General features: G+C 38.4%; 1 protein-coding gene across 3 annotated transcripts in view; it reads left to right on the top strand.

Moving 5' to 3' along the window:
* The window catches only part of PDK1 (pyruvate dehydrogenase kinase 1), a 45,388-nt gene extending 22,316 nt beyond the window's left edge, over positions 1-23,072 (top strand). For 2 of the 3 annotated variants that reach the window (XM_081577772.1, XM_081577770.1), the window contains 3 exons: positions 14,767-14,877; positions 18,032-18,145; positions 20,342-23,072. In XM_081577772.1, the coding sequence (XP_081433898.1) occupies positions 14,767-14,877; positions 18,032-18,145; positions 20,342-20,482 (366 nt within the window). In that variant the 3' untranslated portion in view covers positions 20,483-23,072. The remainder of the gene's footprint in view (positions 1-14,766; positions 14,878-18,031; positions 18,146-20,341) is intronic. The other variant, XM_081577771.1, reaches the window with a different exon arrangement.
* The last annotated feature ends 770 nt before the right edge of the window (positions 23,073-23,842 follow it).

Raw genomic sequence — 23,842 nt, 5'->3', positions numbered from 1 at the left:
ATACATGTTTATAATTTTATATTTTCTTGATGTATTGATCTCTTATCCTTGTAAAATGTCTTTCCTTATTTTTATCAACAATTTTTGTCTTCAGGTATATTCTGTCTGATAACCATCTCAACTCTCTTTTGATTTCTGGTTTCATGGTGTCTATTTTTCCATATTTTTCCTTTGAACCTTTTTGTGTCATTGAATCTGAAGTGTGTCTCTTGTAAACATCATATGGTTTAATCATCTTTTAATCCATCCTGCAATGTCCTCCTTTTAAATGTTCAAGTAACATACATTTAACATAACTATTGTTAATCTAGAATTTACATTTTGCCGTTTTGTCTTTTTTTGTCGATATATCGCATGTCTTTTTTGGTCCTTTATTTCACCATTACTGCTACTTTTTTTGGTTAGGATAATATTTCCTAGTATATCATATTAATTTCCTCTTGTTTTTTAATTATATTTGAGTTATTTTCTTAGTAGTTGTCCTGAGATTATAATTAACATGTTAATTTATAACAGTCTACTTCAGATTATATACTAAATTTCAATGGTATACACAGACTTTGATCCTAGATACGTCTGTTCCCTCACCCTCCCCATCATTGGGTTGTTATTGTCATATAACATACGTCATTATACATAGTATGCTCATCTACACAGGTTTATAATTATTGCCCTATAGAATTTATCTTTTAATTAATACTGGAGAAAAAAGTAATGAACAAAAAAATACATTTAAACTATTCTTTATATTTATCTATGTGGTTACTTTTCCTGGTGCTCTTTACTTATTCATGTGGATTTGATTTACTGTCTAGTATTCTTTCATTTTAGGCGGAAGGACTGCCTTTAGTATTCTTGATGGGAGAGTTCTACCAATGATGAACTTTCAGTTTTTGCTTATCTGAAAATGTCTCAATTTATCCTTCATTTTTGAAGGATAATTTTACTGGCTATGGAACTTTTGTTTGATAGGCTTTTTCTTTCTATATTCATTTCTTTGAATATGTTAATCCTTCTACTCCACCATCTTGAAGGAAGCATTACTATGAACAAAGTTAGTGGAGGTGATGGAATTCCAGCTGAGCTATTTCAAATCCTAAAAGGTGGTGCTGTTAAAGTGCAGCACTCAATATGCCAGCAAATTTGGGAGACTCAGCAGTGGCCATAGGACTGGAAAAGGTCAGTTTTCATTCCAATCCCAAAGAAAGGCAATGCCAAAGAAAGCTCAAACTACTGCACAATTGCACTCATCTCACACGCTAGTAAAATAATGCTCAAAATCACTGCAGACAGGGACTGCAGCCATGAAATTAAAAGACACTTGCTCCTTGGAAGAAAGACTATGACAAATCTAGACCGCATATTAAAAAGCAGAGATGTCACTTTGCCAACAAAGGTCCATCTAGTCAAAGCTGTGGTTTTTCCAGTAGTCATTATGGATGTGAGAGTTGGACCATAAAGAAGGCTGAGTGCTGAAGTATTGATGCTTTTGAATTGTGGTGCCAAAGAAGACTGTTGAGAGTCCCTTGAAAAGCAGGGAGATCAAACCAGTTAATCCTAAAGAAAATCAACCCTGAATATTCATTGGCAGGACTGATGCTGAATCTGAAGATCCCATACTTTGGCCACCTGATGCGAAGAGGGGACTCATTTGAAAAGACCCTGATGCTGGGAAAGGTTGAGGACAGGAGGAGAAGGGGGCAACAGAGGATGAGATGATTGGATGATATCACTGACCCAATGGACATGAGTTTGAGCAAATTCCGGGAGATGGTGGAGGACAAGGAAGCCTCAGATGCTGCAGTCCATAGGGTCACAAAGAGTTGGACAAGACTTAGTGACTGACAACAACAGCAATGTTAATCCTACTGCCTTTTGGTCTTCCTGGTTTCTGATCAGAAACCAGCTGTTACTCTTATTTGGATCTTTTGTATGTGAGAGTCACTTTCCTTGTGCTTTTAAGATTCTTTCTTCTTGGCTTTTGACAGTTTGATTGTAATCTGTCCAGCTGTTGACCTGTCTCATTGAGTTTGTTATACTAGGAGTTTGAAGAGCTTCATCTTTTTCATCAGAATTAGGAAGTTTCATTTATTATTTCTTCAAATATTATTTTTGTTCCTTTCTCTTTTTGCTCCTGAAATTCTCAATATGTGCATGTCTGTACATTTGATGGAGCCCCACAGGTCTTTTATACTTTGTTCATTTTCTTTCTTTTGTTTTTTTCTTTCTGTTTTTCAGACTGGATTTCAGTTGAGCTGTTTCACTATTGATAAGTCTACCTTCCATGTGTTTAAATCTGCTGTTGAGCCCGCCTAGTGATTTTTTTTCAGTTGTTATTATGGCATTTCTCAACTCCAGAATTTCTATTTCATTCTCTCATATAATTTCTATATTTTTATGCTATTATTTATTTGGTGAGACATCATCCTCATACTTCTTTAGAAATGATGTCTTTTCGTTCTGTGAACATATTTAAAATAGCCGATTTAAAGTTTTTGTTTAGAAAATTTGAGTTTCCTCAAGTTTAGTCTCTACTGATTCTCTTTTTACCCCTGTGATATGTATATAATTTTTGTTGAAAATTAGACGTTTAAGAGAATATTATGTAACAAGTCTAAAAGTCATTTGCATCCTTGCTCCCTAAAGTTGATTGTTGTTTGTTTCAGTTCCGTTCAGTTCAGTCGCTGAGTCATGTCCGACTCTTTGCAACCCCAAGGACTGCAGCACGCCAGGCCTCCCGGTCCATTGCCAACTCCTGGAGCTTACTCAAACTCATGTACATTGAGTTGGTGATGCCATCCAACCATCTCATCCTCTGTCGTACCCTTGTCCTCCTGCCTTCAATTTTTCCCAGCATCAAGATCTTTTCAAGTGAGGCAGTTCTTTGCATCAGGTGGCCAAAGTATTGAAGTTTCAGCTTCAGCATCAGTCCTTCCAAAGAATATTCGGAACTGATTTCATTTATGATGGACTGGTTGGATCTCCTTGCAGTCCAAGGGACTCTCAAGAGTCTTCTCCAACACCACAGTTCAAAAGCATCAGTTCTTTGGCACTCAGCTTTCTTCATAGTCCAACTCTCACATCCATACATGACTACTGGAAAAACCATAGCTTTGACTAGATGGACCTTTGTTGGCAAAGTAATGTCTCTGCTTTTTAATATGCTATCTAGGTTGGTTATAACTTTTCTTCCAAGGAGCAAGTGTCTTTTAATTTCATGGTTTCAGTCACCATCTGCAGTGGTTTTGGAGCCCCCCAAAATAAAGTCAGCCACTGTTTCCACTGTTTCCCCATCTATTTGCCATAAAGTGATGGGACCAGATGCCATGATCTTAGTTTTCTGAATGTTTAGTTTTAAGCCAGCTTTTTCACTCTCCTCTTTCACTTTCATCAAGAGGCTCCTTAGTTCTTCTTCACTTTCTGCCATAAGGCTGATGTCATCTGCATATCTGAGATTATTGATATTTCTCCCAGCAATCTTGATTCCAGCTTGTGCTTCTTGCAGCCCAGTGTTTCTCATGATGTACTCTGCATATAAGTTAAATAAGCAGGGTGACAATATACAGCCTTGACGTACTGCTTTTCCTATTTGGAACCAGTCTGTTGTTCCATGTCCAGTTCTAACTGTTGCTTCCTGATTTGCATACAGATTTCTCAAGAGGCAGGTCAGGTGGTCTGGTATTCCCATCTCTTCCAGAATTTTCCACAGTTTATTGTGATCGACACAGCCAAAGGCTTTGGCATAGTCAATAAAGCAGAAATAGATGTTTTTCTGGAACTCTCTTGCTTTTTTGATGATCCAGCGAATCATCAAAATGGCAATTTGATCTCTGGTTCCTCTGCCTTTTCTAAAATCAGCTTGAACATCTGGAAGTTCACGGTTCACGTATTGCTGAAGCCTGGCTTGGAGAATTTTGAGCATTACTTTACTAGCGTGTGAGATGAGTGCAATTGTGCAGTACTTTGAGCATTCTTTGGCATTGCCTTTCTTTGGGATTGGAATAAAAACTGACCTTTTCCAGTCCTGTGGCCACTGCTGAGTTTTCCAGATTTGCTGGCATATTGAATGCAGCACTTTCACAGCATCATCTTTGAGGATTTGAAATAGCTCAACTGGAATTCCATCACCTCCACTAGCTTTGTTCATAGTGATGCTTTCTAAGGCCCACTTGACTTCACATTCCAGGATGTCTGGCTCTAGGTGAGTGATCACACCATCATGATTGTCTGTGTCGTGAAGATCTTTTTTGTACAGTTCTTCTGTGTATTCTTGCCACCTCTTCTTAATATCTTCTGCTTCTGTTAGGTCCATACCATTTCTGTCCTTTATCGAGCCCATCTTTGCATGAAATGTTCCCTTGGTATCTCTTAATTTTCTTGAAGAGATCTCTAGTCTTTCCTGTTCTCTTGTTTTCCTCTATTTCTTTGCATTGATCGCTGAGGAAGGCTTTCTTATCTCTCCTTGCTATTCTTTGGAACTCTGCATTCAAATGGGTATATCTTTCCTTTTCTCCTTTGCCTTTCGCTTCTCTTCTTTTCACAGCTATTTGCCTCCTCAGACAACCATTTTGCCTTTTTGCATTGCTTTTCTTTGGGAATGGTCTTCATCCTTGCCTCCTGTACAATGTCTCGAACCTCTGTTCATAGTTCTTCAGGCACTCTATCAGATCTGATTCCTTGAATCTATTTGTCACTTCTACTGTATAATTGTAAGGGATTTGATTTAGGTCATACCTGAATGGGCTAGTGGTTTTCCCTACTTTCTTCAATATAAGTCTGAATGTGGCAATAAGGAGTTCATGGTCTGTGCCACAGTCAGCTCCCGGTCTTGTTTTTGCTGACTCTATAGAACTTCTCCATCTTTGGCTGCAAGGAATATAATCAACCTGATTTTGGTATTGACCATCTGGTGATGTCCATGTGTAGAGTCTTCTCTTGTGTTGTTGGAAGAGGGTGTTTGCTATGACCAGTGTGTTCTCTTGGCAAAACTCTGTACTGCAAGGCCAAATTTGCCTCTTACTCCAGGTATTTCTTGACTTCCTACTTTTGCATTCCAGTCCCCTATAATGAAAAGGACATCTTTTTTTGGGTGTTAGTTCTAGAAAGTCTTGTAGGTCTTTATAGAACCATTCAACTTCAGCTTCTTCAGCATTACTGGTCAGGGCACAGACTTGAATTACTGTAATATTGAATGGTTTGCCTTGGAAACGAACAGAGATCATTCTGTCTTTTTTTTTTTTTTTTTTTTTACATATTCTTCACCTTTTATTACAGTTTTTTTTAAAGTCTTATTTGTATGACACAGGTAAAGCTCCCCAAGTTTTCCTTTGGTTTCCATTCACCACTACCTTTATACTTACCTTTCCCATGAGATTTATCCTTCCGAATATTTTCTTGTTGTTCATTCATGCCCCTTCTTTTCTTTCTTTCTTTTTTTTTTTTATAAATTTATTTATTTTAGTTGGGGGCTAATTACTTTACAATATTGTAATAGTTTTTGCCATACATTGACATGAATCAGCCATGGGTTTACATGTGTTCCCCTTCCTGGACCCCCCACCCACCTCCCTCCCCATCCCATCCCTCTGGGTCATCCCATTGCCCCGGCTCTGAGCCCTTGTCTCATGCATTGAACATGGAATGGTGTTCTGTTTCACATATGATAATATACATGTTTCAATGCTATTCTCCCAGAACGTCCCACCCTCACCTTCTCCCTCAGAGTCCATAAAATTGTTCTATGCATCTGTGTCTCTTATTCTGTCTCGCATATAGGGTTATCGTTGCCATCTTTCAAATTTCATATATATGCATTAGTATACTGTATTACTAATTACTAATAAAACTCCTAGAGGAAAACATAGGCAAAACACTCTCCGACATAAATCACAGCAGGATCCTCCATGACCCACCTCCCAGAATATTGGAAATAAAAGCAAAAATAAACAAATGGGACCTAATTAAAATTAAAAGCTTTTGCACAACAAAGGAAACTATAAGCAAGGTGAAAAGACAGCCTTCAGAACAGGAGAAAATAATAGCAAACGAAGCAACAGACAAACAATTAATCTCAAAAATATACAAGCAACTTCTGCAGCTGAATTCTAGAAAAATAAACGACCCAATCAAAAAATGGGCCAAAGAACTAAACAGACATTTCTCCAAAGAAGACATACAGATGGCTAACAAACACATGAAAAGATGCTCAACATCACTCATTATTAGAGAAATGCAAATCAAAACCACAATGAGGTATCATTTCACACCAGTCAGAATGGCTGCTATCCAAAAGTCTACAAGCAATAAATGCTGGAGAGGGTGTGGAGAAAAGGGAACCCTCTTACACTGTTGGTGGGAATGCAAACTAGTACAGCCACTATGGAGAACAGTGTGGAGATTCCTTAAAAAACTGGAAATAGAACTGCCATATGACCCAGCAATCCCACTGCTGGGCATACACACCGAGGAAACCAGAATTGAAAGAGACGCATGTAACCCAATGTTCATCGCAGCACTGTTTACAATAGCCAGGACATGGAAGCAACCTAGATGTCCATCAGCAGACGAATGGATAAGGAAGGTGTGGTACATATACACAATGGAATATTACTCAGCCATTAAAAAAAATACATTTGAATCGGTTCTACTGAGATGGATGAAACTGGAGCCCATTATACAGAGTGAAGTAAGCCAGAAAGAAAAACAACAATACAGTATACTAATGCATTCTGTCATTTTTGAGATTGCATCCAAGTACTACATTTCGGACTCTCTTGTTGACTATGATGGCTACTCCATTTCTTCTAAGGGTTTCTTGCCCATAGTAGTAGATATAATGGTCATCTGAGTTAAATCCACCCATTCCAGTCCATTTTAGTTCGCTGATTCCTAAAATATTGATGTTCACTGTCCTCTTTGTCCACTTCCAATTTGCCTTGATTCGTGGACCTAACATTCCAGCTTCTTATGCATTACTGCTCTTTACAGCATCGGCCTTTGCTTCCATCACCAGTCACATCCACAACTGGGTGTTGTTTTTGCTTTGGCTCCATCTCTTCCTTCTTTCTGGAGTTTTTTCTCCACTGATCTCCAGTAGCATACTGGATACCAACTGACCTGGGGAGTTCATCTTTCAGTGTTCTATCTTTTTGCCTTTTCGTACTGTTCATGGGGTTCTCAAGGCAATAATACTGAAGTGGTTTGCCATTCCCTTCTCCAGTGGACCACATTTTGTCAGAACTCTCCACCATGACCCATCCGTCTTGGGTGGCTTTACACGGCATGACTCATAGTTTCATTGAGTTAGACAAAGCTGTGGCCCGTATGATCAGATTGGTTAGTTTCCTGTGATTGTGGTTTTCAGTCTGTCTGCCCTCTGATGGAGAAGGGTAATAGGCTTATGGAAGCTTCCTGATGGGAGAGAGTTACTGAAGGGGAAATTGGGTCTTGTTCTGATGGGCGGGGCCATGTTCAGTAAATCTTTAATCCAATTTTCTGTTGATGGGTGGGGCTTGTTCCCTCCCTGTTATTTACCTGGAGCCTGTTATTTACCTGGGGCCAGACTAAGGTGGACTTCCCTGGTGGCTCAGATGGTAAAGCTACTGTCTACAATGCAGGATACCTGGGTTTGATCCCTGAATCAGGAAAATTCCCTGGAGAAGAAAATGGCAATCCACTCCAGTACTCTTGCCTAGAAAATCCCATGGACGGAGGAGCCTGGTGTTCCTTTGTGACCCCCAAAGAGTTGGACATGACGGAGCGACTTCACTTTCACTTTTCAAACTATGGTGAAGGTAGTGAAGATATCGGCGACCTCCTTTAAAAGGTCCCATGCATACACTGCTACACTCAGTGCCCCCAGCCCTGCATCAGGCCACCACCGACCCACGCCTCCGCTGGAGACTCCTGGACACTTACGGGCAAGTCTGGGTCAGTCTCTTGTGCGGTCACTGCTCCTTTCACCTGGGTCCTGGTGTGCACAAAGTTCTGTTTATGCCCTCCAAGAGTTTTGTTTCCCAGTTCTATGTAAGTTCTGGCATCTCTATGGTGGGGTTAATGGCGACCTCCTCCAAGAGGGCTTATGCCATACCGAAGTCTGCTGCACCCGGAGCTCCTGCCCCTGTGGTAGTCCACTGCTGACCCGTACCTCCACAGGAGCCACTCAAACACAGTTCTGTCTCAGTCTCTGTGGCATTTCTGGGTCCTGGTGCATGCAAGGTTTGTTTGAACCCTCTGAGCGTTTCTGGCGGGTATTGGGTTTGATTCTAGATGCAGTTTCGCCCCTCCTACCGTCTTGCTGGAGCTTCTCCTTTGTTCTTGGACATTGTTTGTTTAGTGACTTTTTAAAATGAATTCTGTGAAGTCGATATTCTCTGTTGTGTGTGCTTTCTGCTTAGTGGTCAACTAATGGAATCAGGCTGTTGACAACTCTGACTTAACCTTTACATCCTGCTTATACAGAGCTTGAAGGTCAGGTGGAGGTCAATGCTTAGGACTCTCTCAGGTCCTTACTGAACATAGCCCTGAGCATGAGCATGACCTTCTAGATTCCCAGGATATCCTTGAGTTTTTCTAAGCACCTATGGACATCTCATTCCTTAGCTTTTCCTACTAATTTTTTGGGGTAGCCTGTTATTTGCCTTAACTGTTGTAGACTGCCCCACGCAGCCATCAAATTTATCAGTTACCTCTAATTGTCTTTGATATGTGTTTCTGAGGATGGGGAGTAGGAGCATGCAAGACTTTTTGCATTAAGGAGCTCAGAATCAGGTCAAAGGTCAAAGAAAGACAGTCTCTCCAGTGGCTCTCAGGCTGCTGGTTTCACTCTGGTTGCAAGTTGGTGGTGGTGGTGGGGATGGGAGGTTGGGAAAAGCCAAGTTAAAACACCACAAAGCTCATTGTTGTTTTTCTTGAGTACGTACTCCCCGTATTGCTACAAGCCTGTGGTTAATTTCCAGAGTTCTAACAATTTGTGCCTTTTTGCTTTGGTGCTTTGATGGGGGACTTTTTGGAGCTCCTTTCTCCACTGTTTCTGCTGACATTACTTCTGCTGTTCCTTTTGAGAAGACTTAATGCTTATTCAAATTCCTGTTTCTTTGTGTCTGACCAGTTTTAAGTGAAGTTTAAGTTCTTCAGCTCTGTTGTGAAATTTCATAATGATGTGATGTGAAGTGGCCTTTTTGTACCCATTGAGCTGGGCCATTTAGAATTTCCACTGTTTCCTTGGTACTTTCTTCTTTTCTGTTTATCTTTCCAATAGTCATATTTCTAAAATTCTGGGCTTCATGAAATGGCCCTCTAATTTATTCTTATCTTTTCTTCTTGTTTTTTTATATCTTTAACTTTTCATTCTACTCTGAGATTTCTTGACTTTGAATTCCCAACTCTTATTGAATTTTTATTTCTATTATTATAAATTTCCCAGGTACTACTATTTTTATTATTTTTTCATAGCATTCTGTCCTGGTTTCCTCTTTTATCACTCTGAGGATAGTAATACTAGTTGCTTTTTTAAAAATTAATATGCCTCAGCTCTCTGTACTATTTCCTCTGAACTTTTTTCTATTTATCTTGGCTATTCATATAAAAGAATGAATCACAAATAAATTTATGACAATATCATCTGTTAGCTAAAAAACTAATATGAATATGTCACTTTTTTCCAGTCCAGATGTTAATATGTGTCTATTTTTTGGTTAGTTATATGTCAGCTACTTGCCCATTAAGGTGTATTTGATTCAAAATAAGCCGCCTGTCTTGTGCTTTGGGACAACAGCTGTGCTACAGCATAGTCTTTCTCATACCTTTTTCTGCTTTTGTTTTATGTGCTTTAGCATGCTGGTCTGCAGTTGCATTCCATTACTTGTGGTCATCCATCACTGCATGGATCGGTATTCACTGAGCCCTTAGGCACTCAGAGACTTGTTCTGTGCTGGTAGACAAGCTTTACTAAGGGAGTCTGCCTGTTTGGTGTAAAGAAATGTTCATGATAACCCAGCAGTTACACTCCTAGATACATACCCCTAAAGCTTGAAAATAGGTATTTAAGCAGTGAGTGTTCATAGTAACATTCACAACAGCCAAGAGGTAAAAACAACCCAGATGTTCATCAGCTGAATAATAAATCAACAAAAATGTGGTATATAATGGAATATTATTTGCCCATAAAAGGAATGAGGTATTGGTGCATGCTACAACATGAATGCTACAACATTAAAAATATGTCAAGTAAAAAAAAATAAACACAAAGGGCCACACATTATATATGATTTCATTTATATAAAATATCCAGAACAAACAAATATGTAAGGACAAAAAATACATTAGTGGTTACTTAGGAGTGTAATCAATAAAGAGTCCAGGGTTTCTTTTTGAGGTAATGAAAATATTCTAAAATTGACTGGGGAAATGGTTGCACGTACCTATGAATGTAGGCATACCTTGCCTTGTTTTACTTGATTGCACTTTGCAGATACTGCATTTTTTACAAATGGAAGGTTTGTGGCAACCCTGCATTGACCAAGTCTGTCAGTGTCATTTTAACCAACAGCATTTGCTCACTTCATTTCTCTGTGTCACATTTTGGTGATTCTTGCAATATTTCAAACTTTCTCATTATCATGTTTGTTATAGTCATCAATGATCTTTGATATTATTCTAATTGGTTTTTTGTTTTTTATTTTAAAATTAATGGATATGTATATTTTTTAGACCTAATGCTTTTGCACACTTAATAGACTACAGTATAAATGTAAACATAACTTCTGTAGGCACTGGGAAACCAAAAAATTCAAGTGAATCACTTTATTGCAATATTTGCTTTTTTGTGGTGTCTGGAACTGAACTTGCAATATCTCAGAGGTATGCCTGTTTGATAAAAAGCCACAGAGTTGTACACTTTTTTGAAAATGTCATTGTTTATTTATATTTATTTATTTGGCTCTGCTGGGTCTTAATTGCAGCACATGGGATGCAAACTGTTCGCTGCGGCATATGGGATCTAGTTTCCTGGCCAGGGATTGAACCCAGGCCCCCTGCATTGGGAGCATAGAGTCTTAGCCACTGGCCCACCAGGGAAGCCCCTGAGTTGTACACTTTAAATGAGTGGATAGTATGGTATGTGAATTATATTTTCATCAAGCTGTTTTAAAAAAGCAAAGCTCATAAGGGTCTTGAACACTGTTCCAGAAGTGTTTGTAAACGGTCTTAGCTGTATTAGGCTCTGCCTCTTCAAATCCAGGTTGCATGACTGCATCTACCCTTGTTAGCTCTTTACATAGAGCTTTGAACCCCATCACTTACTCTAGACTTTCAGGATAAAGGCCTGGAATTTTTTCCCCATTCTTTTTGCTGTTCAAATTATTGACATTTTTAACTTATTATCCCTCTGCTAAGTTAGAATTTTTTTTTTTTTTCTAACTTACAAGTCTAACTGCTCTTTCAGACTTGGTGTTTGGTCCAATTGCAGTAAGTGACATAAGTATTATAGCCACATATCTGATAAATTAAAACTTACACATCTTGGTTCATTCACTGTAGGCAATTTTTTTTTTTTTTTACACACGTGACCTTGAAAAAGCTGTTGTATAAGAAACTTCGGGAGCTATGGATGAGTTCAAGGTTAGTAAATTTCCTGCCTTCAGACCTGTCATCAAGTTAGTAATGGTTCATTTCCCTTGGACCTAAAATCCACATACATTAGCCAGGGAGCCTAGTGTTATGAGAAACAGGACATTAGGGATGGCAGGTCTCGGCTGGATGACATTGAGAAGCGGTGGTTTCATGCACCGAGGAGAAAACTTTAAAAGTAATTGGCAAATTTCTCTTCCTCCGCCTTCCTGTTGACATAACTCCACACCACCCTCCACTTTCACAATCTCTTTCCCTTGGCGTAGTCTTGTGTTTCTGTGATTCTCAAATTTTTCTTCAAATCGTCTTCAGAGGTTCTTTAACTCCCGCATCTCTTTCACAATGTATTTGTCAGCAGAGTGCCGTTCTCGTCTTGAAGATACACAGACCAGATGTCTATCTGTCTCTCCATTATTCCCCCCTTCCCTTTTCCCCAAAGAACTCAGGTTCTCTGGTATAATATCTGTTAACAAGTTTCGTGGAAACACTTTTGACCACTTTAAAAATTGGTCCCAGGTTTGGTTGCAATGTATTATTACATTTTTGGCCACAGAGCAAAAGCAGTTACCTTTATCAGTTTTTAACTATGCTCCTATGGCTTGGATGACCCCTTTACCTCTAATGAGATTACACTTTTCAAAGACACCTCTGGCCTTTTTGTTCCACTCTGCTTTTATCCTACTGTCCCATGGCTTGAAATCACTTCTTGTGTCATCTCTGCTGTATTGCAGCACTGTTTCTGCCCAGAAGGTTAAGGAAAATCATGAAATATTTATTGAGCTGTACCTTCTTATCTTATTATCTATTCTAATTTGTTTTTTACTTACTTAATATTTGTAGAACCACGCTTCTGATTCATGTTACCAGTAAATATGTAGCAGAGCACTAAATTAAAGGATGAATAATTAACAAATTGATGCATTTCAGAAAATATCCAGAGCCCTTTATTCATCTTACTAAAATAAATCTCTTCACAGGGCTTTGAATTCATAGCCAAGAACAATTTCAAGCATAATGCTACATACAAGTTCCTAATAATGTTCTTGTATATTTTTATACTGCAATTATCTAATTATAGACATATCAGAGGCAAGTCTTCAAATGGCATTTCAAAGCAGATTTTTATTTTAAAAATTAAAATATCTGTGAACTTCTATTGTGAGAGTAATATATGTGTGTGTGTGTATATACACACAAACACAGTTTTTTGACTCAACTGACATGAGTTTGAGCAAGCTCCGAGAGTTGGTGATGGACAGGGAGCCTGGTGTGCTGCAGTCAGTGGGGTCAGAAAGAGTTGGACACGACTGAGTAAGTGACTGAGCTGAACTGAAAGTTTTTTGAGACTATAAAAGCTCAACTATATGTTGTTACTGAGCAACTAACACTATAAGCCATTCAAATTGACTTTTTATTACATATAATTCAGTATGGTTTTTATCTATATATCAATACATTAAAAGCAGGTTTGTTTGAATATCACAACCTTGTTAATATTATAGATAGTAGAATCAATTTAGATTTTGTGACAAGAGAAAATGGCTATAGTAGATTAGAAGATAAAGCTATACAATGTGTTGTTACTGTTCTGCTGCATAGTGATGTCCAACACTTTGTGATCCCGTGGACTGCAGCACACCAGACTCCTCTGTCCTCCACTGTCTCCTAGAGTTGCTCACGTTCACGTCCATTGAGTTGATGATGCCATCCAACCATCTCATCATCTGCTGCCCCCTTCTCCTGCCCTCAGTCTTTCCGAGCATCCATATCTTTTTCTGAGTTGACTCTTTGCCTCAGGTGGCCAAAGTATTGGAGCTTCAGCATCAGTCCTTCCAATGAATATTCAGGGTTGATTTCCTTTAGGATTGATCGGCTTGATCTCCTTGCAGTCCAAGAGACTCTCAAGACAAGCTAGGAAAATATGTTCCATGTTAATTGAAGGAAAACATAATCTGTAAATAAATTACCAAATTCAGTATAGCATATGATTTGAGTTGGAAAAGGACATAAGAACAATACAAAGAATTATGTCCTTTATAACTCCCCAGAAAGTTGTCTGGGAGACTATGCTATGAAATTACTTATAGATGAGACTCTTAAAACACAATGAAGTGGTTCTATTTTTTCCTCCCTGAAAATGAAAATTATACTTTTTTACCATAATAGAAGTAATTGTGGAAAAAAATTAAGAAACTAAAGGCCCCAAAGAAGAAAATCACTTATAATTCCATTGAAATAGAATTATGTTTCATTATAGACTTCTGTAGTTTTATGGAATTAGAATGTTATAAACACTTCTCCATCTTTTTGCTACTTAACAATATTTTATGAACATCCCACACCAATACATATAGTTCTATGTAATATTTAATGGCAAAATAGTATTCTATTTTAGAATGTATATTAGTTTACTTAAATAGCCTCCTGTTTAGGTGGTAATCCAGTTTTAGCTGTTCTACACAGTGCTATGTAATGGTTATTCTCATACATACTTTGCATGCTTTTCTCATAATTTTCTTAAGATAAACATTGTTGGGTCAAAGGGTACATGCATGTCTAATCGGGTTGCCAAACTGCCTGCCAGAGAGGAATTACAGATTTTTGGTTACCCAAGATAAGCTAAACCTGTTCCCCATTGTGTGCTGCATCATTAGTGTGACTGCAGTACTTACACAAAACCACAGCATTGAAAGCAGGTTCACGGGTATCTCGGTGGTAGAGCATCTGCCTGCCAATGGAGGAGTCAAAAGAGATGCAGGTTCAAACCCTGGGCAGGGAAGATGCCCTGGAGAAGGAAATGGCAACCCACTCCAGTATTCTTACCTAGAGAAGCCTATGGACAGGAGAGCCTGGCAAGCTACAGTCCATGGGGTTGCAAAAGAGTCAAACATGATTTAGCCACTAAACAATAGCATTGAAAATTTATATCGCAGTGGAGTTCTTTATATCTTATAATTCTACGTATTAGAGGGATTAAGTCCAGCAGTGGGGGAAGTGTTTATGTTTGCAACTTGGATCTCATGGTATTCATTTTGAAAAGCAGGGCTCATCAGCCACAGTTAAATGGTGACACAGCATGCATGGGTATTTTGCTGTTTCTCGGACTTGGTCACAGGGCATAATCCTTTCTCTCCCTAGATGAGTGACCGAGGAGGTGGTGTTCCTCTGAGGAAAATTGATCGACTCTTTAACTACATGTACTCCACTGCACCCCGGCCTCGTGTCGAGACGTCCCGAGCAGTGCCCCTGGTATGTGACCAAAAAACCGTGAAGTGGGTTTTTGTGACTTGCCAAAAAAGAGGTTACCACATAAATCAGTTAAGCCATTGTGTGGGGTTCAAAAACAGGATGAAGGGAAGCTGTTAGAGAAAAACAGCAACAACACTTTCCCCTAAATTTATAGTTTTTGAAATGCTTTTTTTAAAAATGATAGAGTTTTAGAGTTCTTATTGCCAAGCTTGATAGTGGTGTGTTAGTAGTTTCCATGTGGTAAACCACATTTTGATACACTGTTACTAATGTGAAGTCTAAATTACCAGCTTTACTAGTATTTGGCAACAGTGATTTAATCTTTAGTATTTTTTTCCCCCTCAAGTACTTGTAATTAGAAAGACTACATATTTGAGGCTCAGAAGTAATACTAGAGTTCTAATCAATTTAGTTGCCCATGGCTCAAATAACAATTGTGTTGATGGTTTAAAAAAAAAATCAGTCACCTCTTTTCAGGTTAATAAGATTAGCTTTTGAATGGACTCAGTCCTGGTCCTCCAACCCCCAGAAAAGTGCTTTGCCAAATCTCTCACCCAAAACTCTTGTTGTTCCAGGGTTTGAAGGTTCTCTGGCATATACACTAGAGTTATTTTGTAACATGATGAAAAACAGTCTAAGATGGGTTTATTTTAGATTCTTTCCTAGGAAGTCACTGAAAGGACTTCATTCAAACTGCACAACACATTCTAGTTAAACAGCACAGATTCTGTAGCTACAGCTGCAATACAGTTCATGTCTTACCAAACCTTTGAAATGACTGCTCTAGTTGAGATATGGGTAGGCATCCATGTGCCCGAGGACAGAAAAGGTCAAATAAACATGAGTATCTTTTTAGATTCCGATTTTACTCTAAGAAGTAGAGAAAAGGGATATGCTCCTTTTGTAGTAAACAAATTTTGTAGAATTTTTGTGGAGAGCAGTATAGCATACTCGTCCAGACTCTAAATTTAAACTATTTGTCTCATTCTCAGCTCTACCACATCCTAGCTGTTCAGCCTTGGGAATATTATTGACCCTTCAGTACCACAATTTCCCCAACTTTAAAGATTGACTTATTGTGAAGATTGAGTTAATGTATGTAAAAACATTTTTTAATAGTACCTAGTACATAGTAAATGCTGTGTAAGTGTTGTTGTTTAGGATGCAAGATTTATGTGAATTTTTAAGAAAAACAGGAGAGATTGACATGACACAGCCTTCCCCAGGGTAAGCCTGTTGTTGAGTTTTTACAGAGCCTCCTTCCTGCCATTATGACCCCTTTGTAAGTGGACCAGTAAGCAAGCACTGGGGCAGCCATCAGGTCATACTGATTACTGAGGGCTGCCTTCATGTGGGTGCCTTCAGGTGCGCATCTACACGGACGGAATGTCTTCATGCCTAAGCCAGTTCAAAGAGGACTGTCCACATTTCCCTCTTCCTCGTCAGTTATCAAGTTTTGTTCTTTCCTAGTCTCTGACCAGCCAGCCCATTTGCCGCTGCTCATGGTCCATGTAGGTGTTCCACTTCGAGTTCCACCCACTGGTAGGATTTGCTTTCACTCCTGTCTTTCGGGCCTGGCCCAGAGAGAGGCTGTAGTGACAAGGCAGTCCACTTTTGGCTGGTGTGGGACACTGTGCAGACCCAGCAGTGGGCCAAGCCCACGATGTTAGTTAGCATTAAACGAAAGTTAGTTTCTTCTGACTGCTTACAGGGAAGCCTGAGGGGTCCGCAGGTGTGTGGCTGAGGGAGAGGCAGTGATGAAGTAGATCAGGTACTACGGGATCCTGAGCCACCTGCTCATGCAGAAATGGAACCAGTTAATGTATCAGTCAGAGTCTCACTTGGAAAGAGATAGTTTAAATTATGATAATTCATGGAAGGCTTGTCTATAAAGAGACGAATTACAGAAAGAGGGAAGGGATAGTACAGGAATCCAGGCTAGCAGCAGCAGAGCTGTCACCACCTGACTCAGGGAGGAGAAGTCAGCAGAACCCAGAAGGGAGTGTCACAGAGCAGCTGCTTACTCTCCAGGGCCTAGCCTGCCCGGGAGAAGGGGATGAAGACCCTGAATGGCTCCCTCCGAACTCCTACTGGGTTCCCCATCGGCTCGACACAGAAGCAGAGGGCACCTAAACCCACTCACATCAATTCAGGTCAGCCTCCCAGGACAAGGAGAAATGTGGAGAATGGATAGTTTATTTGGAGGGGCAAACAGAAACTTTGGTTTAAAAAGTCAAGTAAAAAATGGTGGAGGTAAATAAGGCCAGAGCCTAGATTTGTTAATAGCACCGATGCCTGAATCACCTACACTCTTCACTAAACTAATATATGAAATGTCATTAAACACCTGAGTTGGTGATAAAAAAACCTTTTTTTTTTTTTTTTTACATTTATCCACATGTTCTGCTTCATATTAAAGAATTGATAGGATTTATCCAGGTAAAGGCCATTCCAGATGCTGGAACAGAATGAGCAAAGACACAGCTGTGAAAAATAACATGATGTGCTTGAGGAACTTAGGAGCAGGAGGTTACTTCAGCTGGACTGGAAAGTGGGAGGCACAGACCTGATCTTGTTAAATCTTGAAAGCTCTCTTTTAGAAGCTTGGATTTTTATCTCAAGGCAATGGGTTGGAGATGGTGAGGGTCGGTGGGTGTTGGGGTACTTTGAAGACTTTTAAGTGGGGGAGATGACCTGTCAGTGAGTCTTAAGAGAGTAGACCTATTAGGGATCTCTCCAGGTTCAGAACTCAGGCTGGAATTCATGGTATGAAGTCATGAGCTGTATCTGTTAGGTTGCCACCAGGTATTTTTCTACTCTTGCTTCTGAAAGAGAGAACATGTTTAAGTGATAACGCCGAAAGCAGTACAGGGATACTGTGGAGCAGGCCAGTAAAGAAGAGAGAAGCATGCTTTTTCTAGACCCCCACAGGTCGTTTTATAGGAAAAAGAGGAATTTCAAATAACCAGAGGGAAGCCATCTAATACAGTGCTCAACTAGGCTGCAGCTTGATCACTTTTACTACTTAAGTATTAACAGATCTTTTAGATGTGGGCTCTGATAGCCCTGGGATACTCCAGTAGCATTTATTTTAATTAGAAAAGTATTTCAGTGTGTGGCTTTCTGAATAAAATTTCATTTTTCTCTACTACAGGCTGGTTTTGGTTATGGATTGCCCATATCACGCCTTTATGCGCAGTATTTCCAAGGAGACCTAAAGCTCTATTCCCTAGAGGGCTATGGGACAGATGCAGTCATTTACATTAAGGTAAAGACCATAGTCTTCTAGACTTAATGGTACTTCTGGACTTTTTGATTGTAAGATACCAGTATTTAACTGTAATGAGACTTTCTTCTACCTCATGCTATTAAAATAAAAACATGTGTGTTTTCTTTCTTTTTTTTTTTTTTAACAAGGATCTCCTCTGTTTTGACAAATGATCTCTTTGTGGGAAAGAAATACGCTTTTAGTGATCAGGACTGTGATTGTTAGTAGAAGAAAAATTGGGTTAAAGTGAGCAGTCAAAAAATTATGTTAAAATTAAATTTGTAATTTAAGATGCATGAATGGACATTGATTGACCAGTCTTTGATATACTTGTTAAGGCCTTTCATTTGCATATGGGTCTTCAGATTGAAGTTTTGTCTTTCTTACAGAAGCTATACCTACAATACATTGTTTTGGTTTCTTTAATCAAAGAAACAGCCGAGTGTATAACCATTACTGATTTTTATGCAGTTCCTTACAGTTGTCTTCTCTTTTTTGACAGCAGTTTTTATATAACTTTCCTTCATGAGTCTTTATGAAACGTCATCTTAGTTTTCAGAGAAACTTCCCCCGATGCCACCCCTACATTTTTGTGTGCTTTGTTAAAAGCAGTACTTAGATTAAATTACAGTGACAGATTTAAGTATATTAACAAATTTAGGAACAATTACAGGTGACCCTTGGTAGGCATATAGCTCACCTGGTGGAAGCAGACTTACCTGGGATGTTCCATGGGTTTATCTGACACATCAGTGTATATTACCAGGATAGAAAGCCCTCAGCCCACCAGTGTGCTGGATTAGTTCAGCAGCAGACTGGTGGCAGGTACCTCCATTTTTAGTGACTCTAGTTACTCTTATTCTGGCCACTAGATGGCACCTATTTGATAGGAAATGCTGAAGCCTTTACATTAGAAAAAGTAAATTTGTCTGAAAATGTTAAGTTCTTTGAAAATAATAGTTTTCCTAACCATCTCAATTATGAGGAACTTAAAAATATTGCCTTCATGTTGCCCTTGTTATCATCAAATACAGTATTTTTGTTTGTTTTTGTTATAGATCAAGGAGTTGTGGCAGTTCTGGCATTAAAAAATATATAAGTATAGGTGAAAGATTTTTAGCTCCATTTTGGAAAAAAATAGAATATAAGTGGTCTTAACAGAATAATTTAAAATAAAGTCCTTCCTTAGCATTATTGGAATGAAACTTCTAGTTTAATATTTTCTACATCTTAGGGAATACCTTTTGCTTAAAGTTGAAATCTTAACAACCTATCCTAAATTGAAGATAATGAGGAACGTAGTTTATCTCAGTGATACACAGGAAGCTGAAATAGAACAGTGACTTAATGGGGATAATGTTGGAAACATGAAATTACAGTCTACCCTCTATATCCCCGAGTTCTGCATCCATAGATCCAAGCATGAGTCAAAAATATTTGAAGAAAAAAAACACCAGAACGTTGCATAAAGCAAAACTTGATTTTCTTCCATATCAGCAACTATTTACATAATATTTATTGTATTTGTATAGCATTTACATTGTATTAGCTGTTGTAGTTAATCTTGAGATGATTTAGAGTGTGCAGGAGGATGTGTGTAGATGATATGCAGATACTGCAGTGTTTTATATTAGGGACTTGAGCATCAGCAGATTTTGGTATCCAAGTGGCATTGGGAGTGATACTGAGGGTCAGCTATGCGTTTAATGGAAATCACATATGCTATAACTAAAATTGGTGACTTTAATGGTAGGAAAAGACACAGGCTCAAACCCAGATTTCATTAAATGCTTTTACATTACATATATTAAGGTACCTTTGTGAATTTTTATGCTTTTACACTTAACTGACTTTTTCAACTTCTGTTGAAAATGAACTTCTGTTGATCAAATTTTATAAGACTGTCTATCCCACTTATGTAAAACTCCAAACCAGCAACTTCCAGGTTGGTTAGAGAATTACTGCATGCAGTAAACTCAACATGCACACTAAGCAGTTGCCATAAGCTTTTAGTAAGTAACATGTTTCAAATGTGTGCTCTATTTTAAAATGTATGTCGATGGTTTTATGATTGATAAAATACAAATCCAATATAGAGTATGGTTTAATTTGTAGTAAACTTTTTGCCATTGTAGATTTTTCTCAAATAATGGATTCCCCAAAAAGTGCGTGACTTGGTTCCTGCTTTCCTCTCAGGCTCTGTCAACAGAATCAATAGAAAGACTCCCGGTGTATAACAAAGCTGCCTGGAAGCATTACAACACCAACCACGAGGCTGATGACTGGTGTGTCCCCAGCAGAGAACCAAAAGACATGACGACATTCCGCAGTGCCTAGACACACTTGGGACCCCTGGAAAAATCCGGATGTGGCTTTTTATTAAATTTGGAAGGGGTGGTATCAGAACTATGTTATACCAAATACTTCATGCGTCGTTTTCACAGTTAACTATTTGGATAGGTAGCGTAGGTGGAAGATTAATTTCATTTACACTTGTTGAATCTCGTAAAGGACTAAGTTGTACCTAGTTTACACCTATATTTTCACAGTTAACTGAACGTATGTTTAAGCAACAGTAGTTTTGGTCAACCTTCTCTTTACGGTAGACTTCAGGAGCTTGAAAGTCTGCATTTCTACAGGAAGCTATGTGGTTGTTTTTTAAAAATACTTTTATGTCTGCTAGAAACAGTTTCTTAATACTGAGTAGCCAGTTAGCCATCTTTCTGTTTTAGAGTTCTGCCAGATTTTATTTAGTAACGACAGATGCAGTAAGAATGATCCTCAGACTACGATTAAGGGAGCAAACAGGCATCTGTAAGTGTAGAACCAGCCACCTTTCAGCATCTACATGCATTGTCTTCACTCTGAAGTTAATTCATCATTTTTTAATTTTATTGCAAAGGATTGTAATGACTAGTTTCCTATGGAGTTAAGCCAAGATCATGGGCAGTCTACTTTGAATGTGCTTATGATTAATGCAGTGGGAAGTTTTTGTATTAAAAACAACCAGCTGCTAAAATTCTAAATTGAATTTAAGAAATTGAGGGCAGAACATTGAGTCCTGGAAACTATACTAATGATTGTTGAGGTTACCTAGGGGATCTTTTGAGAAGGTTTTTCTGGGTCCTACTCTAGACATACAGAATCAGACTATGTAGCCGTAGCCCAGAAATCTTAATTTTTACAACACTTCCTAGATGAGTCTGATGCCTTGCCTGGTTAGAAAATCACACTTTTAAAGTGAGTAATGATGATACCACATTTGCTAAAGCAATAGATCTTTAGGTTTTGGTTTTTATCTATGGGAAGGTCAGACTTCTGGACTCTAAGAGACACAAAATGTTGCAAGTAGAAGCATAATTAGAAGCCGGAGACAGGTTGACAACAGAAGAGTCACAGAACCAAAGGATTAAAACCGTAAATGCACAAGTATTGACGAACAACATGTTATAAAACTTATCTATCTATACTTTATCAGGATATCGATACTTCATCAGGAAAGAAAGTCACCTTGGGCTTATCACAAAAATCATTTGCATTCATATAACAATTTGTAGTATACAAATTTTTGGTATATCTGGTATATAATGAATGATAACTCTGGCGGGCTTAAGAAATACCAAACATGTGGTATCATCTTTGTTTTGAGACTCAGAATATGGCCCAAAGCTGCCCCGATGGAGTCAGGTCTCAAGCAGTATCTGCTGATCACCAATCGCCATCAGCCATCTAGCCTAGGAGACCAGGATGCTGGGAGACTTAAGTTGTTAGTCTTCCCTCATTTTTTTAAGGTGACAGGGAAATACATTGAGAATAAATTTTAAAGTAAGATTTTAAATGTTTAAAGAACAGCTATAATACTTAAATGGGGAAATTTATCTGGAAAATACAAGTTGAAACACCTCATTCTCAAAAGGATTATGTAAGCTTAACAATTCTACACAAATTTGTAAATGGGAAGGGACGTTAAAGGGCTGTTAGCCCAGGGTCCTCAGGTAAGAAAGGAGGATCTTGAGCCTCCGGGTGTGTGGGGTTTGCCTGGGGCTGATTAGCTAATGTGGGAAAAGATCTTTGACCTATTACTCCTTAATTATGCATTTCATGAGAAACAATAGGATATGCCAGTGGATGATTTGTATTAGTTCAGTGTGTTACAATTTTTTAGCTTAAAATTACACTTTTCTTGTAGTGATGAAATATTTTAAAATCCTCTGAATCAAAGTGTTCCCTTTCTTTTCTAAATGAAACATTTGTACAACTGACATAAACTTCACATTTTTATTTATGAAACAACCCTCCCCCAACAGACACAAAGTGAAAATTTCTCTCTTTAAGAGGTAAGAAGTAGTGTTTTCAAAGGAGAAGTGAAATCTTTTCCTTTTTAGCTTCTTTTTAAGGTATAATGGTTTTTTACTTTGTTACTGTGGTTAAGGGACAGAAAATTACATACAAAAGTATTTGGGGAGGGGGATGCTTTCTCCTAGTTGGTTTTAAATTACTGTGCTACCTGAGAAGTTTTTTAGAGTCTTACACTCTCTTTCCCACCAGCATTTAGTATGATGCTATGTAGATTTTAAAAATATACTGAAGGGTAAGAAGTGATACTAAGTGATTTTTGTAACCTGGGCATTTAATGAGCGTGCCAACATTTTTTAAGAAGAATCACAAAAAAATATTCTGCCCTATAATTAAAATATTAGCTGGCTTTAGATGTCGTCATACTTAATAGTAATCACTTTCTTGCACTGTGAAGTTTTTACATGAAGATGTTGAAGTGGCAGTCTACCCTATTATTTTTTTATAAAATGTTTTGTGTATGGCAATAAGTTGAAAACATGGATCAACTCTTATCCTGAAAATAAAGTGACCCAATTTAGGTTTTTAAAAACATAATTGTTTTAATAATAAAGGTCTCTTTCATCATCAAGAGTCAGCATTTTGTAAATATACAAGAAATCGCAGGTAGGTGGCTCATACTGGCCCTCACTACGCTTGGTAGAGGAAGTGTTTTGAACTGCGATCTCCAACGTGTGTATTCTGATGGCAAGAGCAAGTGGTAGAGTTTGTATGGTTTGAGTTATGCTAGATTTCCATTATCCACACATCTACAGATGACTAACTGCGTAAACGAACATCTTCCGCCATGTGATTTTTTAAGAGGTTATGTGAGTGTACACTTTGAATAACTTTTCACAGCATAAGTATATAGGAAAAGGCTTAATTTAACCAGCATTGCCCTCTCTGTGTACCAGCTGTAAGTCACAATTAAACTCCTTTAATCCAGGATAGGTCCCTGTCCCGTTCCTGATTGATGGGATATGACCATCAATCTTCCCTTCATTGTTGAAACCAACAAGTTCCATAAAGGACTGTGTAAGTAAAGACCAGGGAAAAGACTACTAGTGTTATGGTCCCTTTGTGGCCTTTTGAGCAGCCAATCGGAGAGGAAGCCAAAAAACAAGTAAACCAACTTCAACTTGTACCTTAAATTACTCTATCATAACTGTGAAGTTTTAACAGATGAGTAATGAGAGTTGTGTCATGCTGGTTTGCTAACAGCTTTTCTTGAAGAAACTTTTTTTCAGCATACTGTATATGATTAACTTCTGGCCCCCCAAATGAATTTTCTTATAGCTAAACCCAGTGTACTTGAAAAAATGTGGTGTGAAGGACTTTATATATATCAAAAAAGAACAC

This window comes from Giraffa tippelskirchi, chromosome 3 (assembly GCF_054371585.1).
Source record: "Giraffa tippelskirchi isolate mGirTip1 chromosome 3, T2T-mGirTip1v1.2.pri, whole genome shotgun sequence".
Taxonomy (NCBI): Eukaryota; Metazoa; Chordata; class Mammalia; order Artiodactyla; family Giraffidae; genus Giraffa; species Giraffa tippelskirchi.
Note: the sequence above shows the minus strand (reverse complement) of the source record. Positions and strands in the feature narration are given on the sequence as shown.